The sequence below is a fragment of the Paramacrobiotus metropolitanus genome, unplaced genomic scaffold, assembly GCF_019649055.1.
Source record: "Paramacrobiotus metropolitanus isolate TYO unplaced genomic scaffold, Prichtersi_v1.0 Parri_scaffold0000012, whole genome shotgun sequence".
Taxonomy (NCBI): Eukaryota; Metazoa; Tardigrada; class Eutardigrada; order Parachela; family Macrobiotidae; genus Paramacrobiotus; species Paramacrobiotus metropolitanus.
In genome coordinates this window covers 1,517,041-1,534,436 of record NW_026570232.1, presented here as the reverse complement: position 1 = coordinate 1,534,436, position 17,396 = coordinate 1,517,041, and the positions used below count along the sequence as shown (strand labels likewise).

The window sequence follows — 17,396 nt, the reverse complement described above, 5'->3', positions numbered from 1 at the left end:
AGCAATGTTTCTTAGTCTAAAACAGCACATTTGGTGCATAATGTAAAGCATGATAAAATCCCGCAGGCGGCGATGTTTGCTCTTATTTTAACCATTTCTTTTCATCAGATTAATAAGAAAATACCGATTGCCGGATTCAGCGGAATTTTAATAGTTTTCAATAAGACAAAAACACGTTTTTCGAGTTTTGGATGCTCCCGATCTGAGAAACAACAACCGCAAAATTTTATATATAAAACAACACCAGCAAAACGCCGGTTTCATATGTATTTGTACACGACATCCTTCCGCGAATTAACACTCTGAATTTCCAGTTTAACAGGACACTTCAAGAGGAACGACAAAAATTCTTCGGTATAGCCGATGAGAAAGTACATTTTCCGTACCGCAATACTCTGCTGGACAATGCCGGCGACGTAGATGGCGTTGTAGCGGCGCTTGATGATGATCTCGGAGACGAAGAGATTGTGCCAGGTCCCGTACAGGAAACGCCGTATGAACTCGTCCCACACCGTCATCTGCGCCACTTGGTTCCGATCGTTAACATTCTGTAAATTACCTAAGAAAAAACTAGAAATAAACTGCAATATTCGCCGTGTTTTTCCCAGCGAATTATATAATTTACCGATTTTGCTTTTACTGTACACGCTCTTTATAGCATCGCGTTTTGCACAATCGTCGGAAAAATAACTCGTACAGTTCGAGCACCAGTAAAATGAACACAAAATATATTACCTATTTGGGATCAGAAGAAATTACAGGCTTATAATTGATACATAAATCTTTCAGCCATTACATTATTCATATGAACTAGAGAAATGCAGTACAATATCACCTCCGTACATCAATGAAATTCTTCCGTGTTAAACAGTTAGAATTCAATTATTCAAGTACAAAAAATTATGCACAAAACATAACATACGGCGTAAAATTAACACCTTGAGAAAACACTTCGCACACGGTGATTACGAGCTAATAAGGTTTTCATTTGATTTCACTTAAAACGTTTATGCAAAAACAAGATATCTAGGAATTTATCAAAATGAATGCTGAAACGAGAAAGATGATAAGCCATACAGCGAGAGAAACGTCGTAGATCGGACTACAGTAATAAATTGTATAGCACTCAAAAATTGTACTCTAAATTTTAACTACAATACTTTTGAGTAGGAAGCTCAAAGTAATAATGTATGTTACATTGTTACTAGTTTACTACTCACTGGTATTCCACGAATTCCACGATTTATGCACGCCGATCGTTTTAGGATCGTTGGCCATTTCGAACGTCAGCGGTTTAGTTTTGTACTGTGTGCGTTTGTATCGGCCAGCTTGTTCGATGCAGAGCAGGCTGGATGTATGGAGTCCTCGGAAACCCTGCAGAGTGCAGCAGACAGTGGTTGGAAAGTCTTCGGGAAACAATGTCGTCACTGCACCAACCTTGCAAGGTCTTCCAGCTGGTAAACACAAATGAGACTGAAGAGTGCGGGATGGTAATCTACAATTCATCCTAGCAGCGATGTGGCGATTCACTTAATTTTTAATAGCTCGTCTGCTTTCTAAACTTCTGCAACTTCCAATCTTCCATGATAAAATTTTATCCTAATGTTTTAAAATTTTCTACAGTCGCAGAAAACCAAGCACAGAAGACACTCTGGGCGGTTGGACGCAGATACATGTAGCCGGAGCCCGGAGGAGCACCGGTAGCGCGACGAAGAGGCCGCCAGTGAGGCGCAGCGTAAATTACGAGTACGAAGTACGAACTACGACGACAGCGGTGGCCAGTCGGTGCAGTATGACGATTTTATTAATTTTCATAACCTACAAACAGGTACCAGACTAGTCCAGTACTCGTATTCATCATAGCGAAAGTTCATTTTACGCTGCCGCTGCTTCGATTAATAATATAAGTAGTCGGCGTTTTTTGTTTCCGACATCTTTATTCTCGGCGGCGATGAGTCCTGGCAGATAGATATTTAACAGTAAGCAGTGGAAATTCATAATTAGCAAAGGTGACAATAATGGATGTGTCGTTGTTTTATGCTATGTACCAGCTAGCGCGTCCCAGCCGGCTGCCGAGCACTGCTGAGAGATTGAAATTCTGCAGTAATCATACAACGTGGTATGTCTACGTCCGTGCTTTTTTTGTAAAGAACCTTTTCATTTATGTCGAAAACAGTATTTTTACATTTACTGGTGCAACATGTACAGCATGCATCAATCATGATAAACAGTGTTAACTACTTGTATATGCGTGATAAGTCAATCCTCGCTAAATTTTTGGATAAAATTAACAAAGACGGTTACTGGATGGCATCTTCGAGCTGCGCAACTTCCCGCTCGAGTCTGCCACTGCGCACCGTGCAGTTGTGCAGAAACACCTCCACATTCTTCACCAACGCGTCCACTCGGGCTTCCAGTGTGGCGACGGCCTGCTGGTAATCCCGCGTCCTCCTCTCCGTTTCCCTGGCTAAATCCTCACTGTACAGATCCAGGTTCTTCAGGATGACCGTGGCCTTGCCCAGCATGGAGACGGCCGCTTCGGGGTAGTCGTCCAACGAGGCCCACAGATCCTCGCGCGACAGACTGAACAGATCGGCGTAGCCCAACGCCCGCACGTTCGTCGTGCGACGGTTCTCGTTCTTGTTGCCGGGGATGTTGAGGATGCTCAGTTCGCCGAAGACCGCGCCCGGGTTGAGGGTGGCCAGCACGGTGTGCCCGTCGTCCGAGACGATCTGCAGGCGTCCACGCCGGATGATGTACATTTCGCGCCCGATGTCGCCTTTGCGGCATACAAAACTTCCCGGACAAAACGGCTGTAAACGCGAAATCTCAGTAATACACACTGGCACTCAGTTGGCCAAAAATATTTGTACACGCGTGCTTAACGGATTTTCCTCGATTTCTTAAATATGTGTGTACAAAAAAAATTTTATAACAGAAAAAAGGGACAAATTATACGAGTAGCATAAGCGCGGACTTCGAATTTCAATTTCAGCCCGATTTGTTCCAGAAACTGATCCGGCACATCGTGGAATAAGTGAATTTTTTTGAGGATATCGAAGTGTATGCATTTGGCAATCTCCAGGCGAATCTTCTCCGGTAAACGCGTTAGTACTGATTCTTCGTCGAGTTGCTGATTGGTCGTCCAAATGTAGTCAAACCAGCGCATTACCAGTTCTTCCATGTCTCTGCCAACCTGCTCAATTACACCATAGATGGCCAGCAGTTTCCGGCGTTGCATAAGTTGCATCGCTGGTAATTATTAAAAGCAGATAAAGCTGTTAAAGAGAAAACTGACCTTTCGCATCCGTATATAGGAGCGCACGCTGTTAAGACAAAAAACAATTTCGTGACATTCTGTCATCATAACTTTGTTTGCCGGTGCAGTTATACGTGGTCACGTACCCATCGCGTTTTTCTTTGAAATGATCGTGTTTCTTGTCGAGATCGGAAAGCAGAGCGCTGATGCGGCCCAGAATATTGGTGAAGAGAATGATGCCCAGGAACATTTCCGTGCAGTGGAAGATGATCTCTTCGTTGTTGGTGGGATTGTTCATCTGCGGGATGATGGAGGTCAGCATCATCGCTGACCAGTAGGTGCACACGGTCCACTTCTGCAGCATGGTGTCGTTGACGAAGTCCGTGTTGTTCGTGACGGTTGTTCGCCATTCCGCCGTCGCTGGGTACACCCACCGGTCCGAACCGATGCCCACAATGGAGCTGAAGGAGTAATACACGCAGCCGTTCAGGTGCACAATGATGAATAATTCGCCAAACTGCCAATGAAAATCAGTGTTGTACATCATTCAACCAAACTGCAAACTAGGAGGCCAGGAAACGAAACTCTCAAAAAGCGCCACCGAAAACTACTATTAAATACTAATGGCATACTATGGCATACTAATGTAGACAACATGTAAGGTTATCGTTAGTTAGAGTTAGACGCAGCAAGTGAATTCGAAATACTTATAATGGTGTAAAGGTCACTGTAACGAATGCCAAAACGAATGCAGTTACTTATGTACTTGCGCTGCAACTATGTTATTACTGTATCGAGTCATTAATTTCACCACAAAATTTATACGATTATGGATACTGTGATGCTTGCATACATAGAATATTTATTGGGATTGTATTGGGATTACCAAGCAGAATGTTCGGAATAATGCAGGATTCTGCGTACGACTCTCCGCTCGGTACAAGAACTCCGACAATCGAGGCAGTTTCAACAGTCGATTCAACCGCAGCAATATCCAAGGTATCTGTCGGCCAGTGTAAATGTACAGCATATCCAGCGGAAAAATGCTGGCCAGATCCCATTTTAGCTGCCGGCTGAATCGATAATGCCTTATTAATTTTCGTGGCTCCCGGACGATGATGCCGTTGTCATAAAACCCTGAAGAAACCAAATATTTGTTGATCAATTAAGGAGCTCCAGCGATTTCGTACAGTGCCGGAGGATTACGCGTACCTGTCAGCAAATTGACGACCATATCCAGCCAGTATGCAGTGTCACTGAGATAGTCCAGGCATATCCACAAATAGTAAGAACGTGCATCGGCTTCCAGCTGCTCAAATACCGCACGGGGAACAATCATTATTAAGTTGTACAGGATAGCCACGGACAGTAGTGACAGCCACACAAAGTACGTGTGTGATCGGACATTGAATACCCAGTTCGGATTGAATCTGCACAACATTTGGTTAGGTAAAAAAATAATGCGTAAAAGTAAAAGTGCCGGCAATTGGATAGCACCAGATTACAAATATTAAGTAGTAACACCACCTAGTCGGTCGGGTATTGTGGCGGTCCCGTATAAAAATTAGCATAAGTAAATTTTGTGTTAAATGGTTAAATAGATTTATACTGTGGGAGTACACTGGGCCGAGTACTGCCGGGGCGACACGAGTTACGGTCGACATACCTGATATTTCCATAGAGTACATATGGATCCTTCGGCGGCGGTGGCTTATTGAAAGCTGTTACATCGTCCGTGACCTTTGCAATAGATGGTGCATGCGACACTTTTGGTGGGATGGTCTGGGTTTTTTCCGGTATAGGCTTGGTTGTGGCATGCGGTGACTTTGGGATATCGCTTCCTTCTGGATTTGTCAGCGGCTGCACTTGTGGTTGGTGTTTTTTTACTGCTTTTTTCCATTTCTGGCAGCGGAGAAGTTTTTGGCGAATATTTTTATTTTCATAACGATAATGGTAGTATTATGTACACCGGAAAGTTTTACTTCGAATTATATATAACATGTATAATGTAAAACAGCCTACTGCAATTATTTATGTTAAAAACTTTAAAAACTAAACTTTATGTAATCCTTACACAGGATACCACAGTTTCTCCGAACTGCTACTGTATAAAAGTCACATCAACACATCAAACAATCGAAATCATACTTAATTATGATCTCAAATGAACTGCCAAAATTACGTGTTAAATAATATAAATATATTATCGCAAGCGATTTACGGACACGTGTGTGTTTTTGGGGTAACTGTACATGGTAATCAGCTGATTTCTTTATTGATGTTCATGTCGCGACATTACAGTCGTAATCCATATCTCTACGGCCAGTACTGCACAATTAAGAATTAAAAAATCACCGGCTAATTTAGATGAGATGTTCAGTATAATCAGACCGTCTATCTCTGTTGTCGGTTGAGACTGTAGATTACATCTTTATTATGAAAGATTACAGTGTATTATGTGTTGAAGTGATGTAGTTGAACCAATGGAATAATTCGAAAAGAAACGGTAAACGGAAAAAAAAAATCACCGTAATTGTCGTATCTATACAGATACCCGTATAATTGCAAATTGTGCACCGAGTTGGTTATTTTCTAGCCGGCATGTTACCACATGCAACGAAATATTGTTGACCATACAGTATAGTATTTACCTGAGCCGAAATTTGCGCTTTTGTATCTTTTTGCATTTTAAGATTCTCCCGCAGATGAACAGGCATGGAATCGTTTTGGATACTGTCGTTGTTCTCCATTGGCTGCACTTTTTGTGAGAATCACCGAAATAGCTTCAATGATAATAAAGTATGGTACAATATTTACTCCACATTGGTATGATATAATGATGCCGGTTAACAATCGCTTGTAGTACATGCAAGCGCCAATCTAGCCATTTAGTAATTAAGCAATGATTATGCATGGGGAGGTAGGCTTTATTAAGTATTAAAGTACGTTGTTCTGCTACAACAGGAAACTGTAAACAGCTGCGTACTTTGTATGTTGTTAACATGCACGGATTATTAAATGGATTACGGAATTTTCATACCGGGTGTAAATCGCAACACAATAATGTGGGATACTGATTACGTACTTTAGAATTACTCGTACAAATACGTATTTGTCGGCTACAGCTCTGTACGTTCCGGTGGAGAGTGAGACTAAATCAAACTGATGTATTATTTGCATAATAACGTCGATGTAGTTGTCAATACACATTTCTGAAGGTAGAAATGTTTAATGCTTGCAATTTGCATATTTGACTAAACATACAGCTAAGTTTTTTTGTGCAGATATACTGTAGAGTGCGTGTCAGATCGTGATGCGAACAGAATTTGCCCACCTTAGCTTAAAAGTAAAACGTAACAGAAAAGAAACCAAGTTTTCCATTGAATGTTGTTAATTATTGATTACTTATCTATAACCGCTCCTAACTGATAACCTTACGTTGCTTTCCAACAGCTGATGCAATAACTTTTGTACCGCGTTTACAGGTGCAGAATATCCGAATATTTTACATGTTTTGTTAATACTGCTAATCATTTAAGGATCTGCTATATATACATGGTAAAAGATGTTTACGGCTGTTATAAAACATATTATCAAAAGCCTTCAAAGGTTAGCAGATAGTTATTTTTGTAAAGTGGAAATAGTTAAGTATTTTTAGATATTTGCTTTCGCAAATTTGATGACGGTTCCGGCATCGTTCCGCATGTATAATGTATTGTAACATTGAAAGAGCGCCTTATCGATACATTATGGCAATTTTACAGCGGTATGCATAAAAAACTCTTTGCTTATGCTCAGTATGATTAGTGCCGAATTGCCAACACAATCATAATATTACAATCCAGTCCGGTGTGTATGTGTAATCGCTTGATTGCATTATTCATGCACGATATAAACGCCACAATCTGGTGATAAATGTCACTCCTAGAATAAAGAAAATGTGGAGGGCGATTAGAGCAACCTCTGAGTTCTCACGAGTGAAAAAAAACTGAGCACAATTTTAGTGCTACCATACATACATCCGTTCTTGTTTGCAAGAAAATGAACATTTATCTGCTTGTACAATTTACCCGTACTGATGTAGTGTGTGTACAGTGAAATACTGCTTCGTACTTTATGTGCTTATTTCGCAGCAAGTTAGATCCTTGTATTTTGCACGAGGGTTTATTGTGAGCGATCGGTAATTATTGTACTAAATTATACAGGCGAAGGACGGAAATGTTGTTAGAACCCGTACAAAACTGAGTTCTTTGATGCAGAGTACAACAGATCGTGCTCTCTACATAACGGCGGAATTAGGATTCGCAAATCTTCCAAAAGGTAAGTTGTATTTAAATAGATGTTGTTGTCATGTGTAGCCTTATACGAGGGCAGAGTAAACTAACTTTATCGTTTATTTAAAAAACTAACATATTTTTTTATTTCAATAATAAAAGTTTTATTTAATGGGGAGCCGAGTAAAAAATAAAAAGTGCTTCTGCGGATTTAGTGGGTGCTTAAAACTGATTAAATAAACGCGATGATAAATGTAGACTGTGGTAACACAACACGTGAGCACACAGGACTCTGTATCTCCTGACTGCAGCACATAGATATCTATATTTATATTTAGTACCTAACCTACGTTGCATGTAATCCCGCCTTCGTTACTAATCAGGTCTACTGTAAACGGTACTCGTAGAGTAGAGGACCGTAAAACGGTAGCGTCAGCGTGAAACGTCAAAAGGCGGAATTTTTATAAAAAAAACAAACGCATGGCTTGAATTATTGATAATTCTCGCGCTAGATCAAAGGGGTCAAGAAGAATTTTTGTGATAATTGTGATCCTTTGCAGTCGATGTCAGATGCGAGAAGATTTGGATTTGCTTCAACAATGACTGCTTTTTTCTAGAAGCATTACTTTTTATAATTACAGGATATATAAATGCAGTACTTTCAATTAGTAAATGAGTACAATTAATAAGAGTTTAAATGAATTATAACTTAGAATTACTGAAATGGGTGTGAATTTGTTACTGATCATGATGTCTTACCGATGTTACTACTGATACCATGAAAAAATGTTTTGGTATTTCTAGAAGAAATAGAATTGATTGTGAGTGACAATAACAATGTTACACTATAGTATTCTATCGACGTTCTAGCTGGTTCAACCAGTACTAGCATACACACCGTGCGAGAACATGCACGCATACTCGCGTACAACGTCGTCAGTCATTGTTACGATAAATAAATTTACACAAATTTTTGAGGAAGAATTCTGACACATGCCAGTGGTCACTGGTATTCGGCATTTGCAGCATACCTTAGGACAGTTATTCCAAAAATGTGACTATATGCCATACTTACGGTAGTAATATTATTATGATTGCAAATATTTAAATTATACCATGCTACGCATTCATGTAGCACTTTCTGTATTGAGAGTGGGAACTGGGATACATCGGCTTGATCGGCACATGTACACCACACTTTACAGCCATAAGATCGCAGTCTAACTGGTCATGGCGATAAGTTTTTTACTTACTGCAAAATCTGCGTACCTGAAAATCGTATAGAGATACACATTATTGTTCTTTTTGTTTAAATGATGCATAATACATATACTTATGTTAACATAATTATTATAGGTCACAGGTGAAAACTGGTTTCCGGTTTGAGCTTTGTTTAGGCAGCAGATATACTGGAAGAAAGTCAGAATTATTTACAGGACTTGGTACTCGTAGTGACACGAAGCTTTGGTACAAAAAGTGCGCGTAGTAGATGTGGATCGCAGTTGTCGCACCTTGCGCAATTCTGCAACTGCATAATAATAAAGCACCAGGAATTTTTATGAACCGCAAGCAGCACAGTTCCAGGTGTGCTGATATCGGGTTTGCTTTGAATTTAGAGTATTTTAATTATTACGTTATACGCTGGAAATGGTGGCGTAAGAATTACACAGTCATACGAGGCTGTACTGTATATTTAAAAAATTCTGTGTGTAGATTGTATTCCTGTAGCCCTGTATGTGGGAGCAGTAAATCTTCCCCTGTACAATTTGTTTGACATCCTGAGACCGATGGGCGCAGCCAAACCGCTGAGTAAGTGAGTCCGCCCAATACCGCAGTTAACAAAAACAAACCGAAAGAAATCTTAAGTGCCTTCACCGGCGGCACGTCTGACCGCGATCGAATTTCATTTTGCACATCTTTTTGCACGGTATGGTTTTCGATGCAGGTGCGCGCACTTGCTGCACTGATTCTTATTCAACAACAATTTACTGCCTTATACTCGTATTTAATTTCACCAAAGGCTCTTGCGGTTAGTTCCTCTAAAACAAATAATAATAAGACGTAATTGTCAGTGTTTCTTTTGTATTACTGCCTAAAGGTCAACAAGACGTTTTATAGATCTGCAGAATACTGCCGCTATGTTGCTTATAATAACAGACCTTTGTAGTTTAGATGTGTATATAATTAACAAAAATGGAGAGGGTGTATTTAATCTGTATCGTAGGTGTATATGTTGTGCTAACTAGAGAAAAAAATTGTTGAAAAAGTGTCTGCCAGTCTAGCTAGAGTAGTGTTCCTTTGTGAAACTGAACCAGAACTCTTGAGCACATTGATGATACAAATCTACTAGTAAGCGACAAGTTTATTTACGTTTAACGCCGGCACTATAACTGCCGCTGCATGGGTGTTCCAGTTTGGCAGTGTTACCAGTGAACAAGCTGAAGACATGACCCGTGTGTTGTCCGTGAATTTGTTTGTTTCCGTTGGATGGATTAGATGTCGCTGATCAGAATCGTAATGGACTACATTTTAGTCCTCAGATGCGTCACCGGCGAGTACACATCAACAACACGCTGGAGTAGCGAAAATGTGAATTACCGCGTACAACTGTGCGCCACGGCGTATCTCATTTGGTCAGCGCTCTTGACTTGATGAAACCGTGTCTCGCCTGTGTACTGTACAGCGACATCCGCCGGCCAACAAATCAACTCTATCCATCACGGGATTAGAGTGTTTTATTTGCACATTTGTATACAGTATATATTTTTTGGTGACTTGTTTTCGGTCCGGTTGGTAATGCTGCTGCGAGTATTCAAAGTAAACAAACTATTTTTTGTGCTGTTGATGCTTACTTTAGCGCTGGTAATCTGCAGGGTGGATTGCCCTTTGTACGAGCACTTTCGGTGTATCTGTACAACGCAATTAAACAGTCGAATTCCTAATCACGCAAATCAAATTTCATATTTCTTGGTTACTCAATACACTCTGTGCATTAGCAATTTTTTCATCATCAGATCTTCGCAGAGTCCAAATACGAACCGAAGTGTGTTAGTGCTTTACATGTTAGATGGGCGCGCTGCAACGTTTAATGACCAGCATTAATGTGCAGTCATGCTAATTTTAAAAGCTGAATATTTTAAAATTAAGGATGCCAGCTTTGCGTAAGATAGTTCGTTTACTTGTAATAATAAAGCATAATATTTAACATGCATCTCGTACAGTAAGTACTGCATAATGCGATCACAGGGAGTCTGTACGAGTACGCGCATATATTGTGATACGCCTATATATGCATTCGCACGACTGACAATTTTAATATAATCGTAGTGTACGGGGTTAATTAAGTTAAATCCAGGTTCATGTTTCCTACCAAACCAAAATATTTCATACCTGTCGTTACAGTGACGATGCCAACTACAGCTTTCTTTTTGTAAATTTTCTGTATTTCAAAGCTTGAGACGAAGACACCGTTCAAAGGCGTTTCAATGGATATCTTAATTGAAATCTTGACACTAGTTGTGCTATATATAGCACAACTAGTATATATAGCACAACTAGATGTCTTATATAAGACATCTTTTCGTGATTTATAGAAAATGTACTGTAAAATCTCTTGATAATTTTAAGTTTAATGCGATCAATAAATTGCGATGATACTTCAGTCACCTAGCAGTTCTGAGCTGTCTGCATTCGCTGTTAAAAGAGGTTTTTATTATACTGTGTCCGGTCTTGCTAAAAATATCGATGTCGATCGTCGCTTTAGTCTGCTAACAAATCGATATGCAGTCTCATCCATTCAAACCAATGTTTCTGACTTCCGGCGCCGCACACATTTTCATTTCCTCCGCCAATATAAATCAAATTTGCAGTGTCCAGTAGAAAGGTCACTGTGTGCGCGCTGCAGACGGTCGTTCGGTGTGCAGTGCGCAAATGAAAATTGATATGTGGATGATTTAACCCGGGCTACGAAATGACTGTTTACAGACAACGCGATGACTGTTTAGTTTAACCCGCTAACATATGGTTGAAAGCTCTTCCATCGCATTTGCAAATGGAGCACCTTTTAGCGTTTGGATATTTTGGATGATACTCGATCGAACCAATAGCTGCTTCTTTTTTTGGGGGAATGCCTTTAAATGCGTGCACAGAAACTGTATATTTTATATGCCGCGCTGCCGTGGAGTATGTGTACGGCGGCGTTATGGGCAGTCGGTCAAGAGCAACTTGATATTGCTATTTTTCAAGTGCTAATATGCACTGCCGCAACGCATTAAATCCGACATCCACACAGCACACACACGCAGTCTGACAGAGTATCGCCGCATTATACCACTTTTTAATAAATCAAAATAAATCGTTGACAGACTGTGTAAATAGTATTGGCGGCTGCCGGTTGCGCCGCAGCGGATGAGTGGGCGCTGCATTTATTTGTCTTTTTAAATCTGTTTGGTTATTCCAAAACAGCTTAACATGCTCGAATAAGCATAGCCCGCGCCACCGCCGTTTTGCTCGCTTAATGTTTATTGTAACTGTTTTTTATACTCGCGCGGCAAATCCATTTACTGGGTTATCGTGCAAATGCCAGCTGGAAACTAACACCAACAGCATATTGTTTTAATTTGTACAAAAGCATTTCAAATTATTAACGTGCAGTTTAATCCTGTGCAATATGCTCAGTTAAGCTGAGTTTCTACTCGGCACAGTCAAACCAGATTTTAAAAAATCGAGCCGGTCAACATTTTTTCAAAAGTGTACGCTTGCATAAACTGTTACAATGAATGCCTGTTAGTGAAAAAAAGAATTATAGTAAAGTATCGTACAACTGCTGCGTTTTAGTTTATACACATACGTCAAGAATCTAGGTAGTTATAAAGATTAACAAGATTCAGTCTCAACCGTTCTTTTCGGTAATTCTTGCCATGTTTTTTTCTTATCAAGTCTTGAGTGCTATAACAGCATAACTATAGCCCTCCAAACAAAAACCCGCATAATGAGCTTACGTCTGCGGACGGGCAATTATGCCGCTCCCGGGATCGGTCGTTATTCAGTGAGGGTGATATATTTGCTGTAACCATATATTTGATTACTTGAACGCCCAAATGATTGATTTATAAAGGAATTCTGTTTGGGAATTTGCATACTGAACGATTGTAAACAGAGCGACAGAGGCTACAACAGCCAACTGATGCTCGGCAAACAACGCACATTCGTCCCGGCGGGCCAAATACAGCAGGCAGCCCCACCCCATCAACAGCCAACGTAGCCAATCAATTAACGGCCTGCTGGCGTCGGGTATCCATTTGGCCCAGCCAATGCGCAACGATACTGTCGCGCTGTTGGCTGTGCTTGGTTTACACGCGGCTACATTTGCATCCATTTTCTCCGCTGCACTTGATCAACACCCGCAATCTTTTCAGACTTTCACAATCGGAATAGACTTTCTTGTGGCCGAGCTGCGTCTTAAGTAACGGCTTTTGTGTAGCGAGATACACTGAAGTTTTTGAAATAATAGTGTTTTTGATACCGGCAACCGATATTATTTGCCGTTAACGGGGTGAAAATATAATTGACAATGTTGCAGTCGCGTCTGTCCTTTGGGGCACCGGTTCCCACATCCATGGCGACCAATTCCAATATGCTGAATTTCCCCGCCGGCCGTGTTCCACCCGGTTTGTCGGCGCATCGCAGTCAGCCGTTCCCCGCACCCAGCCTGTCGCCCCCGGGGAACACCGGGACAGGTGGATATTTCGTGCCGCACCCCACCACCGAGAAGGGCGCCCGCAAGCCGAAATGTGCACGCTGTCGCAATCACGGCATGGTGTCCTGGCTGAAAGGGCACAAACGCCACTGCCGCTTCAAGGACTGCGTTTGCGCCAAGTGCAATCTGATTGCCGAACGACAGCGTGTGATGGCAGCACAGGTGCGCTGCAGCTATGTTATAAATATTGTACTCGCACTTTTCCATTAATCAGTAATAATAAATATATTATTTTCAGCCAACCTCTTTTATTGCTTTTCTCTTTTATTGCTCTAAAGAAACGATTGCATAATTGCTACGATGAACCATAAAGTTAATACCAATTAATTGTTGGCCAAAATATTTTTCCTTTATGGTACTCGCATTACATATATCAAGCAACAAGACAATTACAGAGCGCTGATTTGATAGTACTGCAATGTTGAATTTGCGAAAATTGTATGTTCGTTGTTGCTCTCCAGAATCAACTAACTAAATTCGAAATAACTAAATTATTTCTAGCGGAAAAAAAGAACATACAATTATACTCGTATACATATTACAGTACATACAATATTAATTTTGCAGGTGGCGCTGAAACGGCAGCAAGCCGCGGAAGACGCCATCGCCATCGGAATCCAGGCTATTGCTACCGGCCGCAACTTGGGATATCTGCCACCGGGTCCTATTTTTGGCGAGAGGGGATCGTCCGATAATCAATCTGAATCCCGCTCGAACCGTACGGAAAACAGCCGACAAACCAATGCACAAGAAACACCGGAAAGAAGTACTGGTAGTAAGACAGGTACGCACAAAATCAAATACTTCAGGAGCTGCTTTTTACGACAGAAAATTTAGCAAGCTATCGGTCACAACGCGTAAAAAATCAGACATCATACTCATAGTGCAATTTGTATAATACAAAATAAGGGTAACAGTGCCGAACCTTTTTCTTGTCTGATTAACAATAACGAAACGCCGAAACGTCGAAACGTAATAAACGTCGAAATTCGATATTTTTAATACTGAATTAATACTGTAGTTACTGGAACTTACTGCACGATAAATATTAAAGGTACTGTACTGCACTTAATACTGCACGAAGAATACGTGCGTATTTGACTTTTGAGTTTCACCAAAACAAGGTCCATACGCGGTTTTTGTTTTTCGTATACAAAGGTCACAAAAGGCAGATGCTCTTAAATTTATGTTTAACGTATAGTTATTTTACATATGCCTTTTGTACAATGTTGACACTAGAAAAATCGCTGTTATTGTGAGGTGCAATTAGATAGGATCAAACGCTCGCATCTCACGAACTCAATTGTCCAATCTGGACACTTATGTTTCAAGTGCATTTAATCTACTAAATAACTTGAAATCTGGCCGATTAGTCTCAAGGAAAGCCAGTACCGTGGCCGCACGTTGCAGTGCAGCAGGCATAGAGATCGGGAGTTAATTAGTTTGATATAAAGTAACTCATTGAGCACTCAATCTGTGCGCTTTTAGCAGATGACAAAGGTTAAGTGGTGAGGTAGCTGACAGTGCAATATCGGTATTCGGTCCCGAGGCACACTGTCCATTTGGCGATATCCGATCATGGCAGCGGTGTGTTGACATTGGCCGCACTACTCGTACACTCGTCCTCTGTGTCGTGCTGCGCGCAATTAAACGACTGTTGCTAATTAAGATGCTGCTTCTGCATACACTTGGCCTGTATCAAGTGGCAGTCCCAGCGCCTCATCGGCCGGGCCGTTATTAAGAAAATCGCCTTCGCTAATGCCATGGGCAAACAGCGGAATGTGGTTATTTAAGAAGGTGTTGAATTGGGACCGATAAATGGAGACTGATCTGATTATAATTACTGCTTCCTGATTATATGAATCTGGCTACACTTAAACAAAGACCAAATCGAACCTTCGATCGCGAATATATATTTTCATAATTATGTGATCAGTAGTTTTCGTGATGGTAAACACGCGGAAGTCGTCAAGGTTTTGCTGCGCTCTTCCGGAAAACGTTAGTCTGAATACTAATGGCCATAAAAAATTACCTATTTCCAGAACTCTGAAAGCGCCTGGAAAATTTTCGTTATAACCGCTACCTTTAAACTGTCGCCATCAAAATTGACAAAACTCTGTTTTCCTTGTAGGGTCACAGTCGAAAGATTACGATTTCACCGACAGCCGATCTCCATCGCCATCCTTCTCGTCCGACCGCGACGACAGTTCCATCGAGGCGGTATCCCCATCCGCAGCTAAAATCCCCGACGAAATTCCGCGCGAAAAATTGACCCCATCCTTACCCGCATCGCCACGCGAAGCGGCGCCGCGCAAACGCAAATCCTTGTCCCCCGAACCGGTCAAATTCCTCAAAGAACGCAAACCGCTTGAAACCAGTAAACCGGGGAGAAAAGAGGCGGACATGAACGACAACGCCACCAAACTGCAGATGCTGCACCGCATCTTCCCGCAGCAGTCCACCGCCGCGCTGCAGCTGACGCTCAACGGCTGCCACGGCGATCTGTGCAAAGCCATCGAGCAGCTTTTCTCCAGCAACGATCTCCCGCGCTGCGCCGACTACGAGAAGAAACCTGCCATGAACGCCTCGCCGCCCGTGAAATCCGCCTTCAGTCCGCTGTTGCCCGGCAATTTGATGGGCTATCCGCACTTCCCTGTTCACAGCCCGTCCATGTTCACATCGGCCGCAGCGCATTTCCACCCGTTTCTGCTGCCAAACTGTGCGCCAGCGGGCGTCGTACAGGGGAACACTGCAGCGGCGCCGTATTACCCGCAGCGCACACTGGAGCGCAGTATGCTGTGGCAGCCGTACAATTACGTGCCGAAACGGATGAAACCGGGAAATACGGAGGCGCGCTGTAATAAGCGGGATATACACGATAGCGGCAGCGAACGCGGCATCAGCCGGAGTTCGGATGGGGATTTTACGGAAATGTCCAGCTAAATTAAACCATATATATTATGCGCTTTTGGAATCTTCATTGTAATGCATACTTTTATAGTGCAATACGTAATTTTACTGCTTCGACTGCTACTGTTCACTGCCTTGCAAAGCATTGAATCGCCGTTATACGCTGCGGGTAATCTGATGACAAAATCCGATACATTTTCAAGTATGAATGCTTGCTGTGCCCATATTAAATTCCCCAGTATTTTCCCACTTTGGATACTCGTCGATTTGAATTCTCATAAACACGCACGCGGGAACTGCGCGATACGGCACGGCTACAGTTTAAAAGGCTCTTTTTCCCTACGTGACCGATACATCGGTATCGCTTTTCATTCTTCACTCTAATCGTTTCCAGTTTCCAAACGTCACCATTCTTCTCGCGCGTATTTAAGTGAAAACCTGATAAACTATTTATCGCAATTGACATGTCGTCAAATAGGTACTTCAAACTCCACTGAAGTTGTCATACCCGTGAAGTGTGTTTTTTCGATGTAAGTTATTGTTAAATGGTGGGTATTATTTGTAAGTTGATGAAACGAATTTGGCGGTTGCTGTTCGGCGATACTTAACAGCGAATCAAACCTTTTAATTTTCATAAGCATGTGTTCATACTGAAACAACCGAATAATGGTTATAATAATTATAACTGCAAGTTTTGTAATTACTGAATTTACTGTGCATAGGACATAATTAATATATCCTGTGACCTTTCTGCAAGGCGCACTTTAAACACCCTTACTTCTACGCAGTGTAAAATCAGTGCTAACTCAAATGCGTTGCAGATGAATTTACAAAGGTCATGCTATTATATTACAACTTGTGTAAATACAAAATGTCAATAATAATTAATTTTTGCATACACGCTACGTCACGCCACGCCCCTGAAGTTCCGTTCTTAATGGATACGAAGAACAAAATTGGAAATGATGAAATTAGAGACGAAGGATGTCCTTTTGCACTTAATGGTCAGAGCGCAGACTAGCCAGGATTAAATTAAAACACACCATTGACTGTACGAGACATATGCGTAAGGGTATATATGTCGCAATGATGTTGAATTGTATATGTTTGCCATCGTATAACAAATTAATCAGTTTATATACAAAAGCGTAAAGATGATCTTTTCCTGCGCGATCCACTGCTATTTATACAATTT

General features: G+C 41.5%; 3 protein-coding genes across 4 annotated transcripts; 1 reads left to right on the top strand and 2 right to left on the bottom strand.

Moving 5' to 3' along the window:
- Positions 1-135: 135 nt before the first annotated feature.
- Positions 136-1,602, bottom strand: LOC129584049 (28S ribosomal protein S24, mitochondrial-like). Its single transcript, XM_055476139.1, has 3 exons — positions 1,438-1,602; positions 1,221-1,374; positions 136-559 (listed from the first exon to the last, which is right to left on the bottom strand). The coding sequence occupies exons 1-3, from the start codon at positions 1,504-1,506 to the stop codon at positions 261-263; spliced, it is 522 nt and encodes a 173-aa protein (XP_055332114.1). The 5' UTR covers positions 1,507-1,602; the 3' UTR covers positions 136-260.
- Positions 1,603-2,300: 698 nt separating this feature from the next.
- Positions 2,301-5,014, bottom strand: LOC129584110 (cGMP-gated cation channel alpha-1-like). Its single transcript, XM_055476214.1, has 7 exons — positions 4,926-5,014; positions 4,472-4,689; positions 4,146-4,396; positions 3,406-3,776; positions 3,299-3,326; positions 2,978-3,196; positions 2,301-2,813 (listed from the first exon to the last, which is right to left on the bottom strand). The coding sequence occupies exons 2-7, from the start codon at positions 4,596-4,598 to the stop codon at positions 2,301-2,303; spliced, it is 1,509 nt and encodes a 502-aa protein (XP_055332189.1). The 5' UTR covers positions 4,599-4,689; positions 4,926-5,014.
- Positions 5,015-7,335: 2,321 nt separating this feature from the next.
- Positions 7,336-16,417, top strand: LOC129584060 (doublesex- and mab-3-related transcription factor A2-like). 2 transcript variants are annotated; one of them, XM_055476162.1, is made up of 5 exons: positions 7,336-7,439; positions 7,519-7,579; positions 13,115-13,453; positions 13,859-14,075; positions 15,423-16,417. In XM_055476162.1, the coding sequence occupies exons 3-5, from the start codon at positions 13,151-13,153 to the stop codon at positions 16,232-16,234; spliced, it is 1,332 nt and encodes a 443-aa protein (XP_055332137.1). In that variant the 5' UTR covers positions 7,336-7,439; positions 7,519-7,579; positions 13,115-13,150; the 3' UTR covers positions 16,235-16,417. The 2 variants fall into 2 exon arrangements, with proteins under 2 accessions (XP_055332137.1, XP_055332136.1); XM_055476161.1 differs by lacking the exons at positions 7,336-7,439; positions 7,519-7,579 and having other exon boundaries at positions 12,948-13,453.
- The last annotated feature ends 979 nt before the right edge of the window (positions 16,418-17,396 follow it).

Excerpts from the sequence above, each read along its gene's own strand:
- LOC129584049 (XM_055476139.1), bottom strand. The coding sequence starts at position 1,506 with ATGAATTGTAGATTACCATCCCGCACTCTTCAGTCTCATTTGTGTTTA. Across the intron at positions 1,375-1,437 it reads CAGCTGGAAGACCTTGCAAG|GGTTTCCGAGGACTCCATAC; the intron begins GTTGGTGCAGTG and ends TGCACTCTGCAG. Across the intron at positions 560-1,220 it reads GTGGAATTCGTGGAATACCA|GTAATTTACAGAATGTTAAC; the intron begins GTGAGTAGTAAA and ends GTTTTTTCTTAG.
- LOC129584110 (XM_055476214.1), bottom strand. The coding sequence starts at position 4,598 with ATGATTGTTCCCCGTGCGGTATTTGAGCAGCTGGAAGCCGATGCACGT. Across the intron at positions 3,777-4,145 it reads TATTCCGAACATTCTGCTTG|TTTGGCGAATTATTCATCAT; the intron begins GTAATCCCAATA and ends TTTCATTGGCAG. Across the intron at positions 3,327-3,405 it reads TTCAAAGAAAAACGCGATGG|CGTGCGCTCCTATATACGGA; the intron begins GTACGTGACCAC and ends TTGTCTTAACAG.
- LOC129584060 (XM_055476161.1), top strand. The coding sequence starts at position 13,106 with ATGTTGCAGTCGCGTCTGTCCTTTGGGGCACCGGTTCCCACATCCATG. Across the intron at positions 13,454-13,858 it reads AGCGTGTGATGGCAGCACAG|GTGGCGCTGAAACGGCAGCA; the intron begins GTGCGCTGCAGC and ends TTAATTTTGCAG. Across the intron at positions 14,076-15,422 it reads AAGTACTGGTAGTAAGACAG|GGTCACAGTCGAAAGATTAC; the intron begins GTACGCACAAAA and ends TTTTCCTTGTAG.